Source organism: Peromyscus californicus, unplaced genomic scaffold, assembly GCF_007827085.1.
Source record: "Peromyscus californicus insignis strain IS unplaced genomic scaffold, ASM782708v3 Scaffold_5__1_contigs__length_169319896, whole genome shotgun sequence".
Taxonomy (NCBI): Eukaryota; Metazoa; Chordata; class Mammalia; order Rodentia; family Cricetidae; genus Peromyscus; species Peromyscus californicus.
The window spans coordinates 2,430,912-2,447,919 of NW_026294573.1; the positions used below are offsets into that span (position 1 = coordinate 2,430,912).

Sequence of the window (17,008 nt, forward strand, 5' to 3'; positions counted from 1 at the left end):
CTGCTTCAGAGGCTGGAGTGTGTGACTGAAGTGGGGACCTCTTGGCGTGACAGTAGGCAGCCTAGGGAGACAAGGAGCTGGGGAGTCAAGTGACAGGAAGAAATCCGGTTTCTGCTGACAATGTTGAGCTCCTGAGTCACACCAATCCTGAAACCTGCAGGACCCATTGTGTTTCTAGCTGGAACAGTCAATAAAAAGCCAAGCTTGATTCAGGTTTCCTGTGTTCTAACAGGAATGGTGACAATGGACACATGACTGAGGCTCTATCTGGAAAGTATGTATAGGGGAGTTTACCATTTATTTTGAGACAGGCTCTCACTCTATTGGCTTGGATGTCCTGGTACTTGCTATGTAGTCCAAGCTGAACCAGCAGCAATCCTGCCTCAGCTTCTTGAGAGATCCAGGTATGGGCAATTTTACACATGCTTTCTTATTCTTTGAAGCAATGCTTGAAGTATATATATATATATATATATATATATATATATATATATATATATATATATATATATACTTTCTTACAGAAGAATCATGGGTTCAAAAGATAGACTTTGGGAGCCCACAGATGACATGGCAGACCCAGAGGGCCCAGCAGGGTGGGTTACAGATGTGCCTCTCAAGGGATGTAGCCAAGGGACTATGCTTACTCATGCTCTGCTCTAGTCAGAGTCCCAGGTCCCTCTTAGATTTGAGGAGGAGGGTTGGCCCTGGGGACAGATACATACCTGTGCTTTGGGATTAGTACCCAGTACAGCCCAGGTCCTCAGTGATGCTGCTGGTAACAGTCATGCTGGAGTGGAGTAACTTACATGGCTCCTAGGTGCAGGGCCTGCGGCAGGCGGAGACTGGTCCACTGCTGAATGCCGAGGAGAAGATGCCAAGGTATATGCCAAGGGCTTTTCCTGGAGGATAGGGCCTGCAAATGTGTCTTCCGTTACCAGCTCTTCTGTGCGCGGGAGTGAGGACACTGCCTTCCAGTGCTGGGGACTGCTGGGCGAGGCAAGGGGCTGGAGGGGCAAAGCGAAAGGCCGCTGTATCTGGAGGAAAGAGGGACAAGAGGTCATGACCACGGCAGGCCATCTGAAGGACAAGGGGCCACGACCATGGCAGGCCATCTGAAGGACAAGGGGCCAAGACCATGGCAGGCCATCTGAAGGATGGGGGCCACGACCACAGCAGGCCATCTGAAGGACGGGGGCCATGACCACGGCAGGCCATCTGAAGGACAGGGGGCCATGACCATGGCAGGCCATCTGAAGGATAAGGGGCCATGACCACGGCAGGCCATCTGAAGGAAGCCATGCTGAGCGAGGAACCCTGGCATGCTCATGAGCACACAACGGTCCACTCTTAAGTCCCAGGACCATAGTATCTCCTCAGCTGTCTCTGCCACGGTTACAGCGCAGCCTACAAGCAGCGCCAAACACCTGGCAGCATGAGCATGCATGCTGGGGCATGTTTCACAAATGTATCTGTGCTAGAAGCACACTAGCAGGCAGGCACTGGGGCAGGACCCTCGGTTTAGAACTGGCCATGCATTACAGAGCTGGTCAAGGGACTCTTCACAATACAAACTGGCAGAGCTGACTGGCAGGTCTGCCCTGGATACCACACTGCGATTCTCACTGGTCTATGTTTCTACTTGCCAGGAAGGCAGAGGTACACACCATCAGTACCAGCCTGAGACTGGCAGCCTAGAGTAGGACTGGTAAAAACTGGCAGTCTGCATGTGGCACCGTGTCCCCTTCCTTCACCTGCCATGGAGTCATCCTCCCTACATGGACTGTAAGACTAGGGACGGGCGTCTTGCTAGAGGTCTGTCTTCGCTCATTCAGACTAATCCAGGGTTTTATCTGTGGGCGTATGGTGCAGGTATCACAGCCCATACAATGTAGAGGTCAGGCTGGAGGGGTCCCTGGTAAGTGACAGTGCCTGGATCGTCCTGACCCTGGGCTCTTCCTCATCTTCTATGTGAACTCTAGAAGACCCCATCCCAGCAGAAACTTGCTGACTGCACATGGCATGGAGTTCCTGCTTTAGTCCACACATCACAAAGCCCAAGCACAACTCTGATTAGCCTTCACTCTCTCCCACTTGCCCCTACCCTGTGGCCCATTCTGACCTCTGGCTCGCCCTGCAGGAGGCCATGCAGCTCCAGCTGTTCGTACACCTGGGCACGGTAGCGTGCCATTTGCTGTTTCTTTTCCTTGGCCAGGTCATAGTCTTCTTTCTCCACTGCGCAGCGCTTCTCCACCTCGTAGCGTCCCAGGCGCTCACCAACCTGCGGCACACACACAGACATCCGCTCTCACAGGACAGTTGTGGGTGGGAGGGATTTGTGCTGCATGCTGTCTCAACGCAGGGTGCTAAAGGAGCTTCACAGGCCAAGACAGCCCAACAGCCAAAGGAGCAGTAAGCCTCCAGTTCCATCTCCACATTTTCACATTCAAGGTGCTGCTTGTCCATCCCCAACTCTACCTGCCTGGGACTGACTCCCTGTCTGTTGCTCAGCCTTTAGGAACCCTGTGGGGGTGGTGCAGAGGAGACCCAGCCCAGGCAGCAGCGGAGGGCATGTTCTCGGAAGCTGTACCTTCTGCAGGTCAGCGATGGCTTGCTTCAGTTTCTTGGCGTGGTCGTAGCGCTCCTTCTTGACAGCGTCCCGTTTCTTTTCATCCAGCCTGCGGATGATCTGTGCGACTTCGGGGTCTTGGTACATGTCAAATGCCAAGTCATCAAGTGGAGAGATATAGTCAGGTCTCCTAAGGAGAGAAGACGAGCCCCTCAGGTCAGGGGAGTCAAGAGCCCATGTTGAACACACAGCTAAGGAAGGTCCCAGCACAGCTCACAGGGCCTCCTATGTGAAGGAGTACAGACTCAGAGAGGCTGGTCAGGCTGCAGTCAGGAGCTTTCTGGGCTCCTGCTCCTGGTGCTTCACTGAGCTACGTGTCAGGCTGAGCCTCAGATAAACTCGGCATCCATGACCATGTGATTTTTGCCACTATTCTTAAAATGTACAGCACGGCAGTGATTAACTTCCTTCTGGGTTACAAAGTGCAGCAATAGCATGTGCCAGGACCACACTGCACAGATTCAGAGGACCAGTTTCAGGGTCTCACATAAGCGGCACTGGCTGCATGAAGTAAGTCAAACACAAGCTGTGACTTGGGTATTTTACATCTAGGTGAAGTTTAATTAAATATTATTTGTCAAACAAAGAATTAGTTGGAAAACTTGAATCATAATAAGCTCAAATGGGACTTGGGCATATACCATTTAAAAATCCTCAGGCTTCTTTCTGTCACCCCATGCCCCCTTTAATCAGGCCCTTTGTCCGCCAGCCCCAGTGACAGTGATGGACAGCTGCAGCCGCTCTGAACATCCCTTCTATCCAGTAATGTAAGGGTTGACATAATGTACATGCTGTCCCTACACACCGCATATTAACTCTCAACATTATGCTTGCAACTCTACATCACTTTGCCATGATGTCCCAGAAATATAGATTTTATTTTTAAAAACCTCACCAAAAAAAAAAAAAAAGGTCCCATGGCACCATAGCCAGAATTTCTAGGGCAGGAGCATAGCCACTCTTATGCAGCACCCCAGGGCCAGGTCAGGTTCTCACAGTGAATTTCAGCACTGACACTCACGCTTCACCAAATCCTGGGGGCCAGACAGGCCAGGCACAGCCTGCCCCAGCACTAAAGGTGGAAGCTCCTCTGGAGCATGCACTGTGTGCTGTGGCTGCTTTGCAGACTCAGGCTTTGGGGAAATCAAAGTGTGGCCACCAGGAAGGAGCTGACCAGTGGTGACAGAGGTGAGGGTACACTCGGCTCTCCCGCAGACTCAGAACTCTGAAGCAGAGCCTGAGAGCTGTGGCCTGGTGGACAACTGCATCACTGTTCTCAGGAACCTTTGCTAACACCTGTACATACAGAACTGAAGCGTTTCTGAACGGCAGCAGTGCAGGTGTGCAAGATATGCAGTCACCTTAATCTCTGCATGGACACAAAGTAACCCAACCAGTGGCTTATCTGCTCTCACCTGACCTAAGCCTCACTGAGACCCCGAATCCTTTGGAATGACTGAGGAGTTATGAAGTGTCTTGTGAAGGAATGGGGGAAGGGTCTTACCCAGCAAAAGTTCCTTCTAGGGCTGGGTCCTCACTGTGGGGACTGTGGCCAAGGTAATGGTCAATCAGCTTCTCTCTAGAGGTCTTTGGGAAAAAACATCTTCTTAGACTCTCAGCAAACAAAGGACAAAACAAATCTTAACTTTACAGCTGTTTAAGAGAGATGCTAACAAGACTCAGTGGCCCTAGTCTTCTGGATGGGCAGCTAAAACTCCTGAGGAAAGTTTTGAGCCCTTCTGAATTGACATATTTTGTGATGAGAATTAAAGATTCCTCCTCCCACAGAAATTCCTTTTATTTTTTAGGAACTAAATTTCTATACTTACAATATTGCTTTCATCACCAAAATCTGCAGGGTCTCCAATGATATTTATTGCAACCAAAGCCACCTAAGAAATAGTCAAATCAGTGTTTGAGATGCTTTAAGCCCTTTAACCAACTCTTGCCTGTGGTGTTATCAGGCAGGAGGGGGCATCCCCTAGTGCACTGACAGTAAGTGATCAATACATTAAGAGGACTACTCTTCTAATGCTCAACCAAGTTGCTAAGGTTTACAGGGTTCTAAAATAATAATCACTAACCTAGGGTTTTAGCAGAGTTTCCCAATAAGAGGTCTCTATCCACATTACCCCAGAAAAGGAAAAGAAACACTAAATTAACACAGCTCAGTTTACCCATGTGCTGATTTTCACCTCTCACCATAGGTGGAGAAGTTGCTCTCCTTCCCAACCATCACTGCAGCCCAAGTTCCTAACCAGTTCCTACTGGTAGACACATGCAGATAGGGTGGAAGGGAGAAAAATGTTAGAAATGGTCCTTCCTGTTTCCTGAGGCCCCACTATAATGGATGTCATGATGTAGCAGCTGAGCACCTCACAACTCATTTGCCTGGTACAACAATGTGACCTGTTGGCTTTCTCCTACTCTTCTTGGAGAGGCAGCAAGGGTTATAAATGTGTGTGCAAACAAGATTGTTCTGGACACACGATTTCTTTTTTCAGGGTGGGAAGAGGTACTGGGATTGAACTCAGGCTTTGAGCATGTGTCCTACTACCCTACCAAGCACCCTACCACTGGCTACACAGGGGCTGTCCCTAATGCTTTGGCTGGCTTTTGGGAACTTTTCCCTCATACTGGGTTGCCTTGTTCAGCTTTAATACAAGGGGAGGAGTGTAGTCCTACTGCAACCTGATGTGCCATACTTTGTGGATACCCATGGGAGGCCTGCTCCTTTTGGAACAGAAACAGAGGAGGAGTGGATTGGGGAGTAGCAGAAGGGAGGTGGGGGAAGGGAATAGGAGGAGAGGAGGGAGGGGAAACTGTGGTTGGAATGTAAAATAAATAAATAAATAAATTTAATTAAAGAAAGAAAGAGAGAAAGAAAGAAAGAAAGGAACAAGGAAAAGTCAGCAGTGCAGCTGAAACAGCTGGCCCAGCTGCTGGTAAGCAGCTTACACGGGCACTGGCCTTGGGCGGTTCAGAGGGTTCATCGGCATCATGCTGCCAAAGCAACAGGCTGCCAGTCACACAGGCTTTCAGGAAAGAAAACACAAGGCAGGAACAGCGCAAGTGATTTTACCATAACGGTGTCGAGCTACTACACACAACAGGAGTAAAAACCTCCAGGAACCCTTTTCACACTCTTTATCTGAGTCTGGTCCAGTCAGAGGCTCTGTGTGCCCCATGACTTCATGCCAGAGTTGACATATGGGAGAACCTGGCTTCAGAGAGCAACAGCCACTCAAACAACTGCCCTCGTGAGAGCACCTGCCTCGGCATGTACAAGGCCACCTGAGCAGTCCTCTCATGCGGGTGTGCTGTGGTGTCAGGGCAGAGCCTCAAGCACACGCACAGATCTTACCTGATTATATATGTTGTACTTGTTGGCATGGTTTTGGTGAAAAATCAGTTTAAGAAACTGCCCCACGGCATCCACGTACACAGACTTGAGCTCTCGGGCTTTGCAGCCTGTCTTTCCATTATCGCAGAGAGAGACATAGCTGGAAGGAAAGCCACGGCTGAAGCACAGTGCTGACAAAGCCTTCCCACTCCCACTGAACCCACAGGGCCTGGGACCTTCCAGGGTCAGGCTCCAATGAATGCTCTTGAGAAAAGCCTTCTACCTGAGAAGCAGCTGCTGCTGCACCCACAGATATGGTAACCCTGCCTGTTAAGCATATGAAGTCCCAGACGTGTGCTGGGAAGATCATCACGGGCCAAAGAGGCACAATCCACGGAGCCGTCGTGCTCAGTGTCACCACTACACACTGTGTTTCATTCTCACCCCAGTCTGCGGAATCGCTCTGCTTGGTATGGCACCAGGTATTCAGGCAAGCTTTCACTGATGTAGAACTCGACCTTACTGGAGATCATGTACTGGTGAGCGAGCAGCTGCAGCTTCCTTATCCGACACCTCTCCACCATCTGGAGAACAATCTCTTGTGGAAACTGGCAGAATCTGAAAGCAAACACAGTTCTGGGTTTCTGGGCAATGTCTGCAGTTTTCCTGTCTGCCTGCTTTCAGGCAGGGGAGTGTGAGGCACAGCACATTGGATGTGGGGTAGTGTGACCTGACTGGAAGACTGCTGCTTCCTCTCTTCTAAAGCCTGGACCTAAGGCTGATCGACTCTGCTGGCCACCTGCAAACCTAACCTCAGGCTGTTAAAACTAAAGGCTGAAGTGGACTTCAAGTTTATCAGGAGACAAATCAACCATTCTTATGGGGCTGTACCAGCAGGCCAGGCAGAGCCAAAGGCTTCCCACAGGACCCTGAGGACATAAGTGAAGCACCTGCTTATGATGCCAGGCTGTCACCATCCAGGAGGTGACTTCCAGGTGTGCTCAGGGCTCCAGGGGCAGGCTGAGCGGAAGCATCTAACTTTGCTCAGGACCTACACACTGCATGAGCACCAAGCAAGACTTGGCTAGAGCACTCCTTCCTTCCGTCAGCAAGGAGCCCACACAGCAAGGCAATCATGACTCAGCAGGACAGTATGTGGATAAGACAGTACTGACACACATTAGCTGGTAGGCACTATGGGCACGAGGAACAAAGGGAGCTCTGAAGGATGGGGCAGTCAGGAAAGACCCTCTCCCTTCACAAGCATCAACATCACTCTGTGTGCGTGCGCGCGTGCGTGCGCGCGTGCGTGCGCGCGTGCGTGCGTGCGTGCGTGCGTGTGTGTGTGTGTGTGTGTGTGTGTGTGTGTGTGTGTGTGCTTGTGTGCTGTCATTGCTGGCCAGGCCCTTCTTTGGGTGGGGCTCCTTTGGGGCTCTTCAAGAGTGGAGCCGTTTCCCCAACCAGGAGCAGTTAGCCTGGGTACCACTCACACATCAGCCCTGGGCTCACCTCCCAGTTCTCTGACTATTTCAACTCAGGGTAAGTGCTCTCCCATTGAACTACACCCCAAGCCTCCCATCCTTATAACACACACTGACAGTGACAGATTGCTTTTGAATAAACGTAATCTGCTTTGAATAAAAACAGCTCAGTGGGTGTAGGTGCCTGCTGCCAACCTGAGTTTGATCCTTGGGATTCATACAGTGTTAAGAAAGAACTGAGTTGGCCAGGTGGTGGCAGTGCATGCCTTAATTCCTAGCACTTGGGAGGCAGAAGCAGGCAGATCTCTGTGAGTTCGAGGCCAGCCTGGTTTACAGAGTGAGTTCCAGGACAGGCACCAAAGCTACACGGAGAAACCCTGTCTCGAAAAAACAAACAAACAAACAAACAAAGAACTGAATCCTACAAGTTGACCTCTGATCTCCACACACATGCATGGACATACACAAATGTAAAAAAAAAAATCATCTGGAAACAGAGACTGGTGTGCAGGCTGGAGCAGTCAGCTCTGGAGATTTCAAGCCTGGATCCCAAGGCTCTGAGAAAGACATGGCAGAAACGTCCCCCATCCCATAAGCAGTACTCTGTACCCAGCCCTACCAGCACCCTGAACATGCTTCCTGAGCCATTGTTGACAGGACACCTTGTCTATCTTGGTGACACTTCTTTTGAGGATACTTTCCCTTAACTCCTGCAACATATCTGACCTCAGGTATCAGGAGACTCCTGGGCCCAAACTAGTGTGACTCAGTGGGGGTGACCAGGAGTACACATACCCTCTCCTTTGGTAGCCTCCGGAAGCATGTTACTAAAATGGATATAGTTATGACCTTAAAGAAATACCATGCCAATGACAAAAGTGCCATGTTAGTGTGACTTGCATAATTACTGTTATGAAGCAAGCCCTGTGTGTCTACTTAAGAACCTTTAAGCTTCATGAAATTGCAGGGCAGACATAGCAAATGATGAAGATCTCTGCAGAGGGGAATGCAGAAGGCAGAGAGTGAAAGCTTTACCCTTTGCAGCTGGAGGGAGGCAGGAGACCACTGACATGGGGAGCTTGGGAGGAAAGTGGGTGTGACTTGGAGCACGGGCCTGGTCTTCCCAGTTGCACCTGGATTGGTAGGTGTAGGGATGGCATGCCTGGGAGGGAGTGCACCAGGAACCTCAACACCTACAGCTCCATCAAGTGCTGTTCTGCTTCATCTGCTTGACTTCTCCAGTCCCTCAGAGCTCAGGCATAGAGGGGAGGGGATTTACCGGGTCCCCTCAGAAACCCCAAGAGGAAAATGCACTTTAATTTTAGTGATTTAATTTAGTTTTCACTGAAATATACCATATACCTGACTAGACATGCATTTCATGAGGTAAACCCTAAATGTATTCAGATTCAGAGGTGTGCTTTCAGCCCTGCCCCTCAGTCCAGCCATACTTTGGTGACCTCCAGCCACTGACAGTCGGTGCATGGATCATTAGTTCGCGGGCACTGAAGCCATCTTCATGTCCAGAAGAGCTGACCACTACAAATCCAATCTTGTGGGGCATTCTGCACACATGGGCTGTTCAGAAGATCAGGGAAGAGTTCTGTGAAAGAATTCAACTAGGTTAGATCTAATGTTAGTTCACGTCATACAAGATGAGCCACAAAGTACTCAGAATTGCCCACCACTCTGAAAAGGCTAGTTTGTCTTAAAAAACATTTTTTAAATGGATGTTCTAATTCTACTTCATGTATCATTTAAGCTGTCTTGATTTTCCTAAGAGTCTGACCTGTGCTGCGGGCTGAATTACATCCTTACTAATGATCAGACCCTGCCTTTGCTGCATGTGAATATGACCTTACTGGGGTTTCTGCGGATGTGATCAAATTAAAATGACACCTTATTGGGAGAAATCCATGGTGGCTGGTGCTGGGGATGTCTTTCTGTATTCTGTGCATGTGTTGCTCTGATTGATTGATAAATAAAACTCTGATTGGCCAATAGCCAGGCAGGAAGTATAGTATAGGCGGGATAAGCAGAGAGGAGAATGCTGGGAAGTGGAAGGCTGAATCAGGAGATGCCAGCCCGCTGTCCAGGGAGCAGCATGTAACAGGCACACAGGTAAAGCCACAGAACATGTGACAACATATAGAATAACAGAAATGGGCTGAGTTTAAGTGTAAGAGCTAGTCAGTGGTAGGCCTGAGTTAATGGCTGAGCAGTTTTAAATAATATTAGCTTGTGTGTGTTTATTTGTATCTAAGTGGTTGCAGGACTGGTGGGTGAGAGAGATTTGTCTTGGCCAGGCAGGACAGGAGAAAACTCCAGCTACAAATGGCGCCAAATGTGGGGCAAGAGTTTCCACCTAAAATCTGAGAAAGGAGATTCTAAAACAGAGCTAAAAACAGCTTCCTAGTTGTCTCTCTCAAGATAGTGGCAGTCTGTGGGCTTGAGCTACTCTCTGGTGGGTTCATGGCCTGCAGGCTTGACCTACAGCATGGTGGGAAGGAGGTGGCTGCAAGCCGCACATTACACTGCATGGTGGATTTAGCCTTTGCTAGTACAAAGGACAAAAAGAAAAGAAAAAAAGAGAGGTTTCTGGGCTACATGCTACTTTGATAGAAGCATAGACCCACTGCTTCTGAGAGTTGATGGTACACATGGCTACCAGACCCAGAGCTGGCGGTAAACGTACCATCCCCATGTTGGAAAGCTGAAGTGGGTGGAGCCAGCAGCCACAGCTGCCATTTCAGTCTTAGAATGCTGCAGTTTAAATCAATAGATTCACACCAGGCGGTGGTGGCGCACACCTTTAATCCCAGCACTTGGGAGGCACAGCCAGGAGGATCTCTGTGAGTTTGAGTCCAGCCTGGGCTACAGAGTGAGTCCCAGGAAAGGCACAAAGCTACACAGAGAAACCCTGTCTCAAAAAACCAAAACAAACAAACAAACAAACAAAAACCAATAGATTCACAGTATGACAGATTCAGATGGGATAAACCTCTAAACAGTTTACAATGTGTGTAAAAATGTATATAGGCATGGAAGAGAAAAAAAAGTAATATATGGAGTTATATAAAGAAATAGTTTTAAAAATAAAGTCTTTAAAGAGAAAGTAAAAGTAATATAAAAAAAGTCACATAAAGATGGACATCACACAGAGAATCTGGATTGTGTTGTCTTTGGGACTTTTTAACTGCAGAAAGACATTTGATTGTAAAGGCTGCTCAGTTAAACCAATATGTATACTTTAAAGGTACCTTGACTTCAAAATTTGGATGTAAGGATATGTTGCCTTTCAAAGGAGGCTCTGTTTTTGTTTCCACAGAAAGCAAGAGGCTACTGGATTTGTTCCAGATTAAGATACATCAGGTTTGACCAGCCAGGACCCCTGGAAAGGTCTCTGATGACATCATGGCCCAGATGATCCAACATCCACGGTTTCAAGGCAACTGGCTCAGACAATACAGCTTCATGGACTACCCCATAATCCTAAAATTTTCTTTATGTCCCCATAAGAATACAGCACCCTCATGCAGCAGGAATTACTATGGGAAGCTATGCCCAAATTCCCAAATATAACAAGCTGGCTTTGGAGATGGAATTGGCTCACTCCTTCTCTAAACCCAAGCATATTGCTAAAAGAAAAGGTTGAGATATTCTTCTGTCCCATATCAGAAGAGCTCTCTGGTGTGGGACAGAGAAAAACCAGTATTTTTATTTAAAACAGGTTGATTATAAATGCCATCTCTTTCTAAAAAAGAAAAGAGGATAGTGTAGATATGATAGGATGAAAGGGTAGATTAATGAACCTACTTTTAAAGAGCAACAACTTGTTTAGAAATGTTTTACATTGGTATAGATTTTAGTATATTGATACAAATTTAATTTTGTTATACTGTATATATATTTCTACTCTCATTTAAGGTATTATGTTTATGTAACTCATTTAAATTGTAATGGTTAATTAAGAAACACAGATTAATAGTTAGTCATCCATGATAATCAAACTTATAGTCATATTAGTTAAGTTTTGTAGGTATACCTAGATACATTTCAGTTAGGTAGATAATCTTCAAACACTTCAAAGACCTACAGAATATGGCATTTAAAATGTTTTAAAAACTTAGACTTTCCTGGATAATGAGACACGTCTGTTCTTGGCAGCACCAAATACGTTAAGGAAGATGATGGGCATTGAAGAAACTCATTATTAAGAAACTCATTATTGAGTTTGCTTTCTTTGTGGCAAAAGTTAGCCACTGGGCAAAAAAGTGCCCTTGTGTTGACTGTTTGACAGTATGTTGTATAAAGTAGACATGCAGGACCCATAAGAGGGTGACCACTGAACTTTGTAAGGCGAGATGGTCCTTCAGGTTCCTGCTTTGCAGAAGAGATTGCCAGATGTTCTACAGGCACAGGAAGAAGTGACTGAGAGACTCTAGGCCTGTAGGCTGAAGATGGATGCCCCAGCATTGCAGAGGAACTTTGGATGATGGTCCAGGCAGGCAGCTGTCTGTCATTCTAAATTTTGGTAGTTGCTTACAATGCTCTTCCTGTTTATTTAGGTATTATTACATCCTTCTGGGGTCTTTAATGTAGTTGAAGACTAGATAGTTACAATTTCCTTAGTTATGATAAAAGATAAGTTAGATATAAAACCTTAGACTCACAAATATAACATAGATAGGATAACTTCTTTAATTTTGCCAAATACAAATAGACTAGATACTATAAATAGACTAGATATTGTAACTGTAATTCTTGCTTGATAATTGTTTTGTTATATGTAATTTTACTGTTAAAGTTAAAACCTTCCTTTTTGAAAAAAAGAAAAGGGGAAGTGCTGGAGATGTCTTTCTGTATTCTGTGAATGTGCTGCTCTGATTGATTGATAAATAAAACGCTGATTGGTCAGTAGCCAGGCAGAAAGTATAGTATAGGCGGGATAAGCAGAGAGGAGAATGCTAGGAAGTAGAAGGCTGAGTCAGGAGATGTCAGTCCGCTGTCCAGGGAGCAGCATGTAACAGGCACACAGGTAAAGCTACGGAACATGTGACAACATATAGAATAACAGAAATGGGCTGAGTGCTGTGGGATGGTCTGTATGTCAAATTGCTCTGATTGGTCAATAAATAAAACACTGATTGGCCAGTGGCCAGGCAGGAAGTATAGGCGGGACTAACAGAGAGGAGAATTGAGAGAACAGGAAGGCAGAGGGAGACACTGCCAGCCGCCGCCATGACAAGCATCATGTGAAGATGCCGGTAAGCCACAAGCCACGTGGCAAGGTATAGATTTATAGAAATGGATTAATTTAAGATGCAAGAACTAGATAGCTAGAAGCCTGAGCCATTAGGCCAAACATTTTAAACAATATAAGTCTCTGTGTTTACTTGGTTGGGCCTGAGCGGCTGTGGGACTGGCGGGTGACAGAGATTTGTCCTGACTGTGGGCCAGGCAGGACTGTGGAAAACTCCAGCTACAGGCTGAGTTTAAGTGTAAGAGCTAGTCAGTGGTAGGCCTGAGTTAATGGCTGAGCAGTTTTAAATAATATTAGCCTGTGTGTGTTTATTTGGGTCTAAGTGGTTGCAGGACTGGTGGGTGAGAGAGATTTGTCTTGACCACAGGCCAGGCAGGACAAGAGAAAACTCCAGCTACAGGCTGGTGTACTTTTAGGAAAAGGAAAATAATCTGGGGGTGAGTACTTGCCTAGTATACAGAAGGCCAGGTGTGAGTTTCATCTCCAGAACCTCCCCACCCCACATAAAACAAACAACCCCCCAATAAACACACACAAAAAGTGGAGGCTCAGACACACATGGAGTGGATGCCACAGACCGACAGAGACAAGAGCCACTCAGTTAAGGCTAAGGTCAGTGTTGGAAACCATCAGGAGCTAGAAAAGGCAGAAGGACTCAGATCGCAGAGATGCTTGTCCCTGCTGCCATTCCAATGCCAGCCCTCTGGCTCTGAAGTTCCTAAGCCATCCTGCTTATGATACTCTCATGGTAAAACCAAAGCTTTGGTAGGGTACAAAGTGTCTTTTTGCATTATCGAGGAGACCAACGACTAGTCATTAGTGAGGGGCAGCCTAGTCATTAGTACAGCAATAACTGCCTTGTGTGAACGAGCAGCCCAAGGAAAGTAGGATGTGCAGACACACTGGCGCACAAGTGAGCACATTGTGTCGGGAGCCTGACTCAGGACATTTGAAGGGTTATCTGAGCACATTGTGTCGGGAGCCTGACTCAGGACATTTGAAGGGTTATCTGAGAACAAGATGGACTGGGATCATCTGCTGGCTCCCAGATCCTGAGAAGTAGAGAACCACCCAGAGATGCCTAATCGGGCACCTTGCTGGGTCACTTCCCTTCACCCTCCAGATGGGCACAAGTACTTGTCAGTCTTCCAACCCCTGCCCCCCAAACCTAGACAATTAAGCTGGGCCAGGATAGGGTCTGGCTACAAGATAAAAATTTTGGATTCAGCCCTGGGTGGAGGCATGGGGTCAGGCAGCAGGGACAGCCCTCCCAGTCCTAGTGAAGGAAGAATGCTACTGCTTATTTTAACAGAAAGTCTGCTGGAGGCCAAGCTGAGGGGTGACATAGCCAAGACTGGGGGAGCTTGGAGAGGAAAAACTGGCTGAATGATCCTTTCAATGTGATTTTCCGGTGAACTGATCTGTGTCCTAGCTCACCACTGTCATTTGGAGGATGCATGCTGCGATGTCTGCTTTGCTGCTTGGCACCCATGCTCTCCACGCTGGAAAACAGCACACAGACTCAGCGTTGCATTGGTGACTCTGCATTCCCCTCTGGCCCTGGTTGGGCCTGCTGCACTTTCCTAGACTCGGACAGCCCATGAATTCCACATCCTTGCACAGTGGAGGTTCATGGATGGGAACACACACATATGTTGCCCAGAGGGAAAAGGTGACACTCAGTCTCAGGATTATATTGAAGTCACAGCAAAGGAGCTTTCTTCCCCCAGACTCCTATCACTAGAGTCCAGGGCTGCTAAGGCCACCATCAGAGGAGGCCCTGCCCAAGTAGAGCTAACCTTGGGTAGCAGCACTATCAGAGAGCAACACACAGGTCCTCAGATGTGACTGTACTGAGAACTCAAAATGCTCATGGCCTCATGGCTACTCCTCAGTTTTCAAACCAATCAAATACCTGCTAAGCAAGACAACTGGTGGTGAAGTAAATCATCATCACAAGAAAAACCAAACCAAACCAAAAAAACTCCTTCTAACATAGGAAAAAGAAGTCCATTGGAAGTTTCTTGGAATAAGATAAATCATTGAAATATTCTGTAGGCAGTACTATCAAGTATCCCTCAGGAAGCCTGGCTCATATGAACATACCTGATGTACAATATAGAGCTTTCTTACTTTCATCGGATGTGAAAAGGACCATTTCAAGGATCAATGCCAGTCTGGTGTTTGCTGGTGGTTTTTTTTTTTTTTTTTTTTTAATGTATTAAAGCTAGAATGGCAAGTCACAAGTCCCTGTTAAAGATGCTACACTGAGTTCCCTATGGCTGTCACAGTAGAGGGGAGGAAAACTGATCTAGAAAATAATCAAGAGTAGTATATAAGCATAGCAGGGTATCTTAACATGCTTCTCCTACGTCAGGTCACTCGGGTCCTGAGCCTGGAGCTAATGCTCCCCTTAGCCACTATACTTCCCTTTAGTACCCACCAGCAGCATGGAAAGTCTTAGTCATTCAGCCTCTTCCCTATCTCTATTCCCTATCTCTATTCCAGATGGTTACAACTGCCTTGCTCTACCCACATTCCTGCCAGACAAACATTCTTTACACCCGACTTCAGTTACCTTTATCCAGGTCTTAATTCCAAAACCCTCTGTGGCCCCCCCCCCATCTAGAAATTAAAATGCTGATTCTGTCCTGACACCTTGTTTCCCCCATTCTCACTTCTTGTCTTGAATTTGCTGTTACTTTTGAGACAGTCTCACTATTCAGCCCTGACTGGCCTCACCCAGAGCTCCTCCTGCTTGGCACCTCGAGTACTAGGACTAAAGGCAGGTAGGTGCCACTATGCCTCACTATGTCATGAATTTTAGAGAGCATCCAAAGTTATTGAACACTTAAAGGTATACCCCTGGCTCTGACTTCTCCAATTCTTTGACCATCTTCAAGGGCCTGGCCTATGCCAGGTGTTGTAGAACACACTTTTAATCCCAGTGCTTGGAAGGAGGATCTCTGTGAGTTTGAGGTCAGCGTGGTCTATGTAGGAGTTACAGGGCTACAAATGACAGTCTCAAAAAAAAAAAAAAAAAAAAAAGAGCAGGCCTTTCTACTTTGACAACAGTTGTATTCAACTGGGTCTGAGTCTCTGGTCTTAACTAGCACCTTCTGGGATGCACCAAGACTTACAAACAGAATGTTAAAGGCAGATACAAGTGTGTCCCCAATAAAAGCAAAACAAATAACTGGTACTGAAGACCCTGGCAAGGAGGGCTGTGGGGCAGTGTGGCCAGAAACACCAGGACCTCAAGATGGGCAGCTGCAAAAACATTCATTTTCAGACCGTGCACTGGGAGACTTTCCACCCCTTACTCCCCCACCTTCCCCCAGTCTTCAGAAGTCTTGGCATGTTCGTGGCTCCACAAAACCCACCACGGAGCCTTCTGGATCTGTGCAATGCTGGGTTACTAGCTGGTCACCAGCCCTGGGTGCTGTCCCAGCTGTCCCTAGGGCAGCCCTAGCCAGGAGTGTCAGGTGACATTTACCCTAGCATTGCTTATAAACTGTAACTAAGCCCAAACTCTTATATTTTTGGTTGTGAGCCTACCCTTTAAAGCCATGTTTCCAGCCCTAAGCCCAAACTCAATGTAGCAACTTTCAAATACTTTGTTACAAGGAAATGAAAATGTTTCCAGTTTTCTTTTCAAGAAACGTAAATGTTACAATATTAAGTACTGATTTGAGACCAATTAATCTTAGGGATTGAAAGTATTTTTAGAGAATCTTAAAGCTTATAAAACATCTCAAACCAAACCAAATTAACACCCCCACCTCCAAAAAAAAAAAAAAAAAAAAAAAAAAAAAAAAAAAAACCAACACAGATCAAAGTGTAGCCTACCCGAGGCCAGAGCTACTGTCTTTAGTCTTGTGGTAATTGGTCCTGTTCAGTAACGCACCCAGAAGAGGACAAGGCGGGGCTGGACCCGGATTGCCGACACTAAGGCCGAGATGCGCTGCCCGGAGGCCTGAAGCGGGCAGCGGCCACGTCCCTCCACGGCCAGGTGTCTTCCGCCTCGGTGCCTGCTGAGGACCGAGGCCGCGCGGGGTCACAGAGCGTCGCGGAGACGAGCCCGCGGGACGCTGCGATGCCAGCCTCCGCTCCCTTCGGAGGAGCCTCGCCTCGGTCCGGCCGCCCCCACCCCGGGCCACTGAGGCGAGGGCAGCGGAGGAGCAGCCCGGGCCGCCTCTGCCCAGCGCCCGGGCCGCAGCCACGCTCCCATGGCAACCAGGCCGGCCCGCGTTATACGCCTGCGCGTCCGCCCGCAGGCGCCTGCGCGCGCA

General features: G+C 47.6%; 1 protein-coding gene across 4 annotated transcripts in view; it reads right to left on the bottom strand.

Moving 5' to 3' along the window:
* Positions 1–16,969, bottom strand: part of Cep104 (centrosomal protein 104) — a 46,974-nt gene extending 30,005 nt beyond the window's left edge. For 2 of the 4 annotated variants that reach the window (XM_052717534.1, XM_052717532.1), the window contains exons 1-9: positions 16,566–16,969; positions 8,905–9,056; positions 6,417–6,590; positions 5,994–6,132; positions 4,459–4,521; positions 4,134–4,216; positions 2,591–2,759; positions 2,123–2,281; positions 810–1,037 (exon numbers count right to left, since the gene is read on the bottom strand). In XM_052717534.1, the coding sequence (XP_052573494.1) occupies positions 810–1,037; positions 2,123–2,281; positions 2,591–2,759; positions 4,134–4,216; positions 4,459–4,521; positions 5,994–6,132; positions 6,417–6,590; positions 8,905–9,017 (1,128 nt within the window). In that variant the 5' untranslated portion in view covers positions 9,018–9,056; positions 16,566–16,969. The remainder of the gene's footprint in view (positions 1–809; positions 1,038–2,122; positions 2,282–2,590; positions 2,760–4,133; positions 4,217–4,458; positions 4,522–5,993; positions 6,133–6,416; positions 6,591–8,904; positions 9,057–16,565) is intronic. The other 2 variants (XM_052717533.1, XM_052717535.1) reach the window with 2 other exon arrangements.
* Between the last annotated feature and the right edge of the window lie 39 nt (positions 16,970–17,008).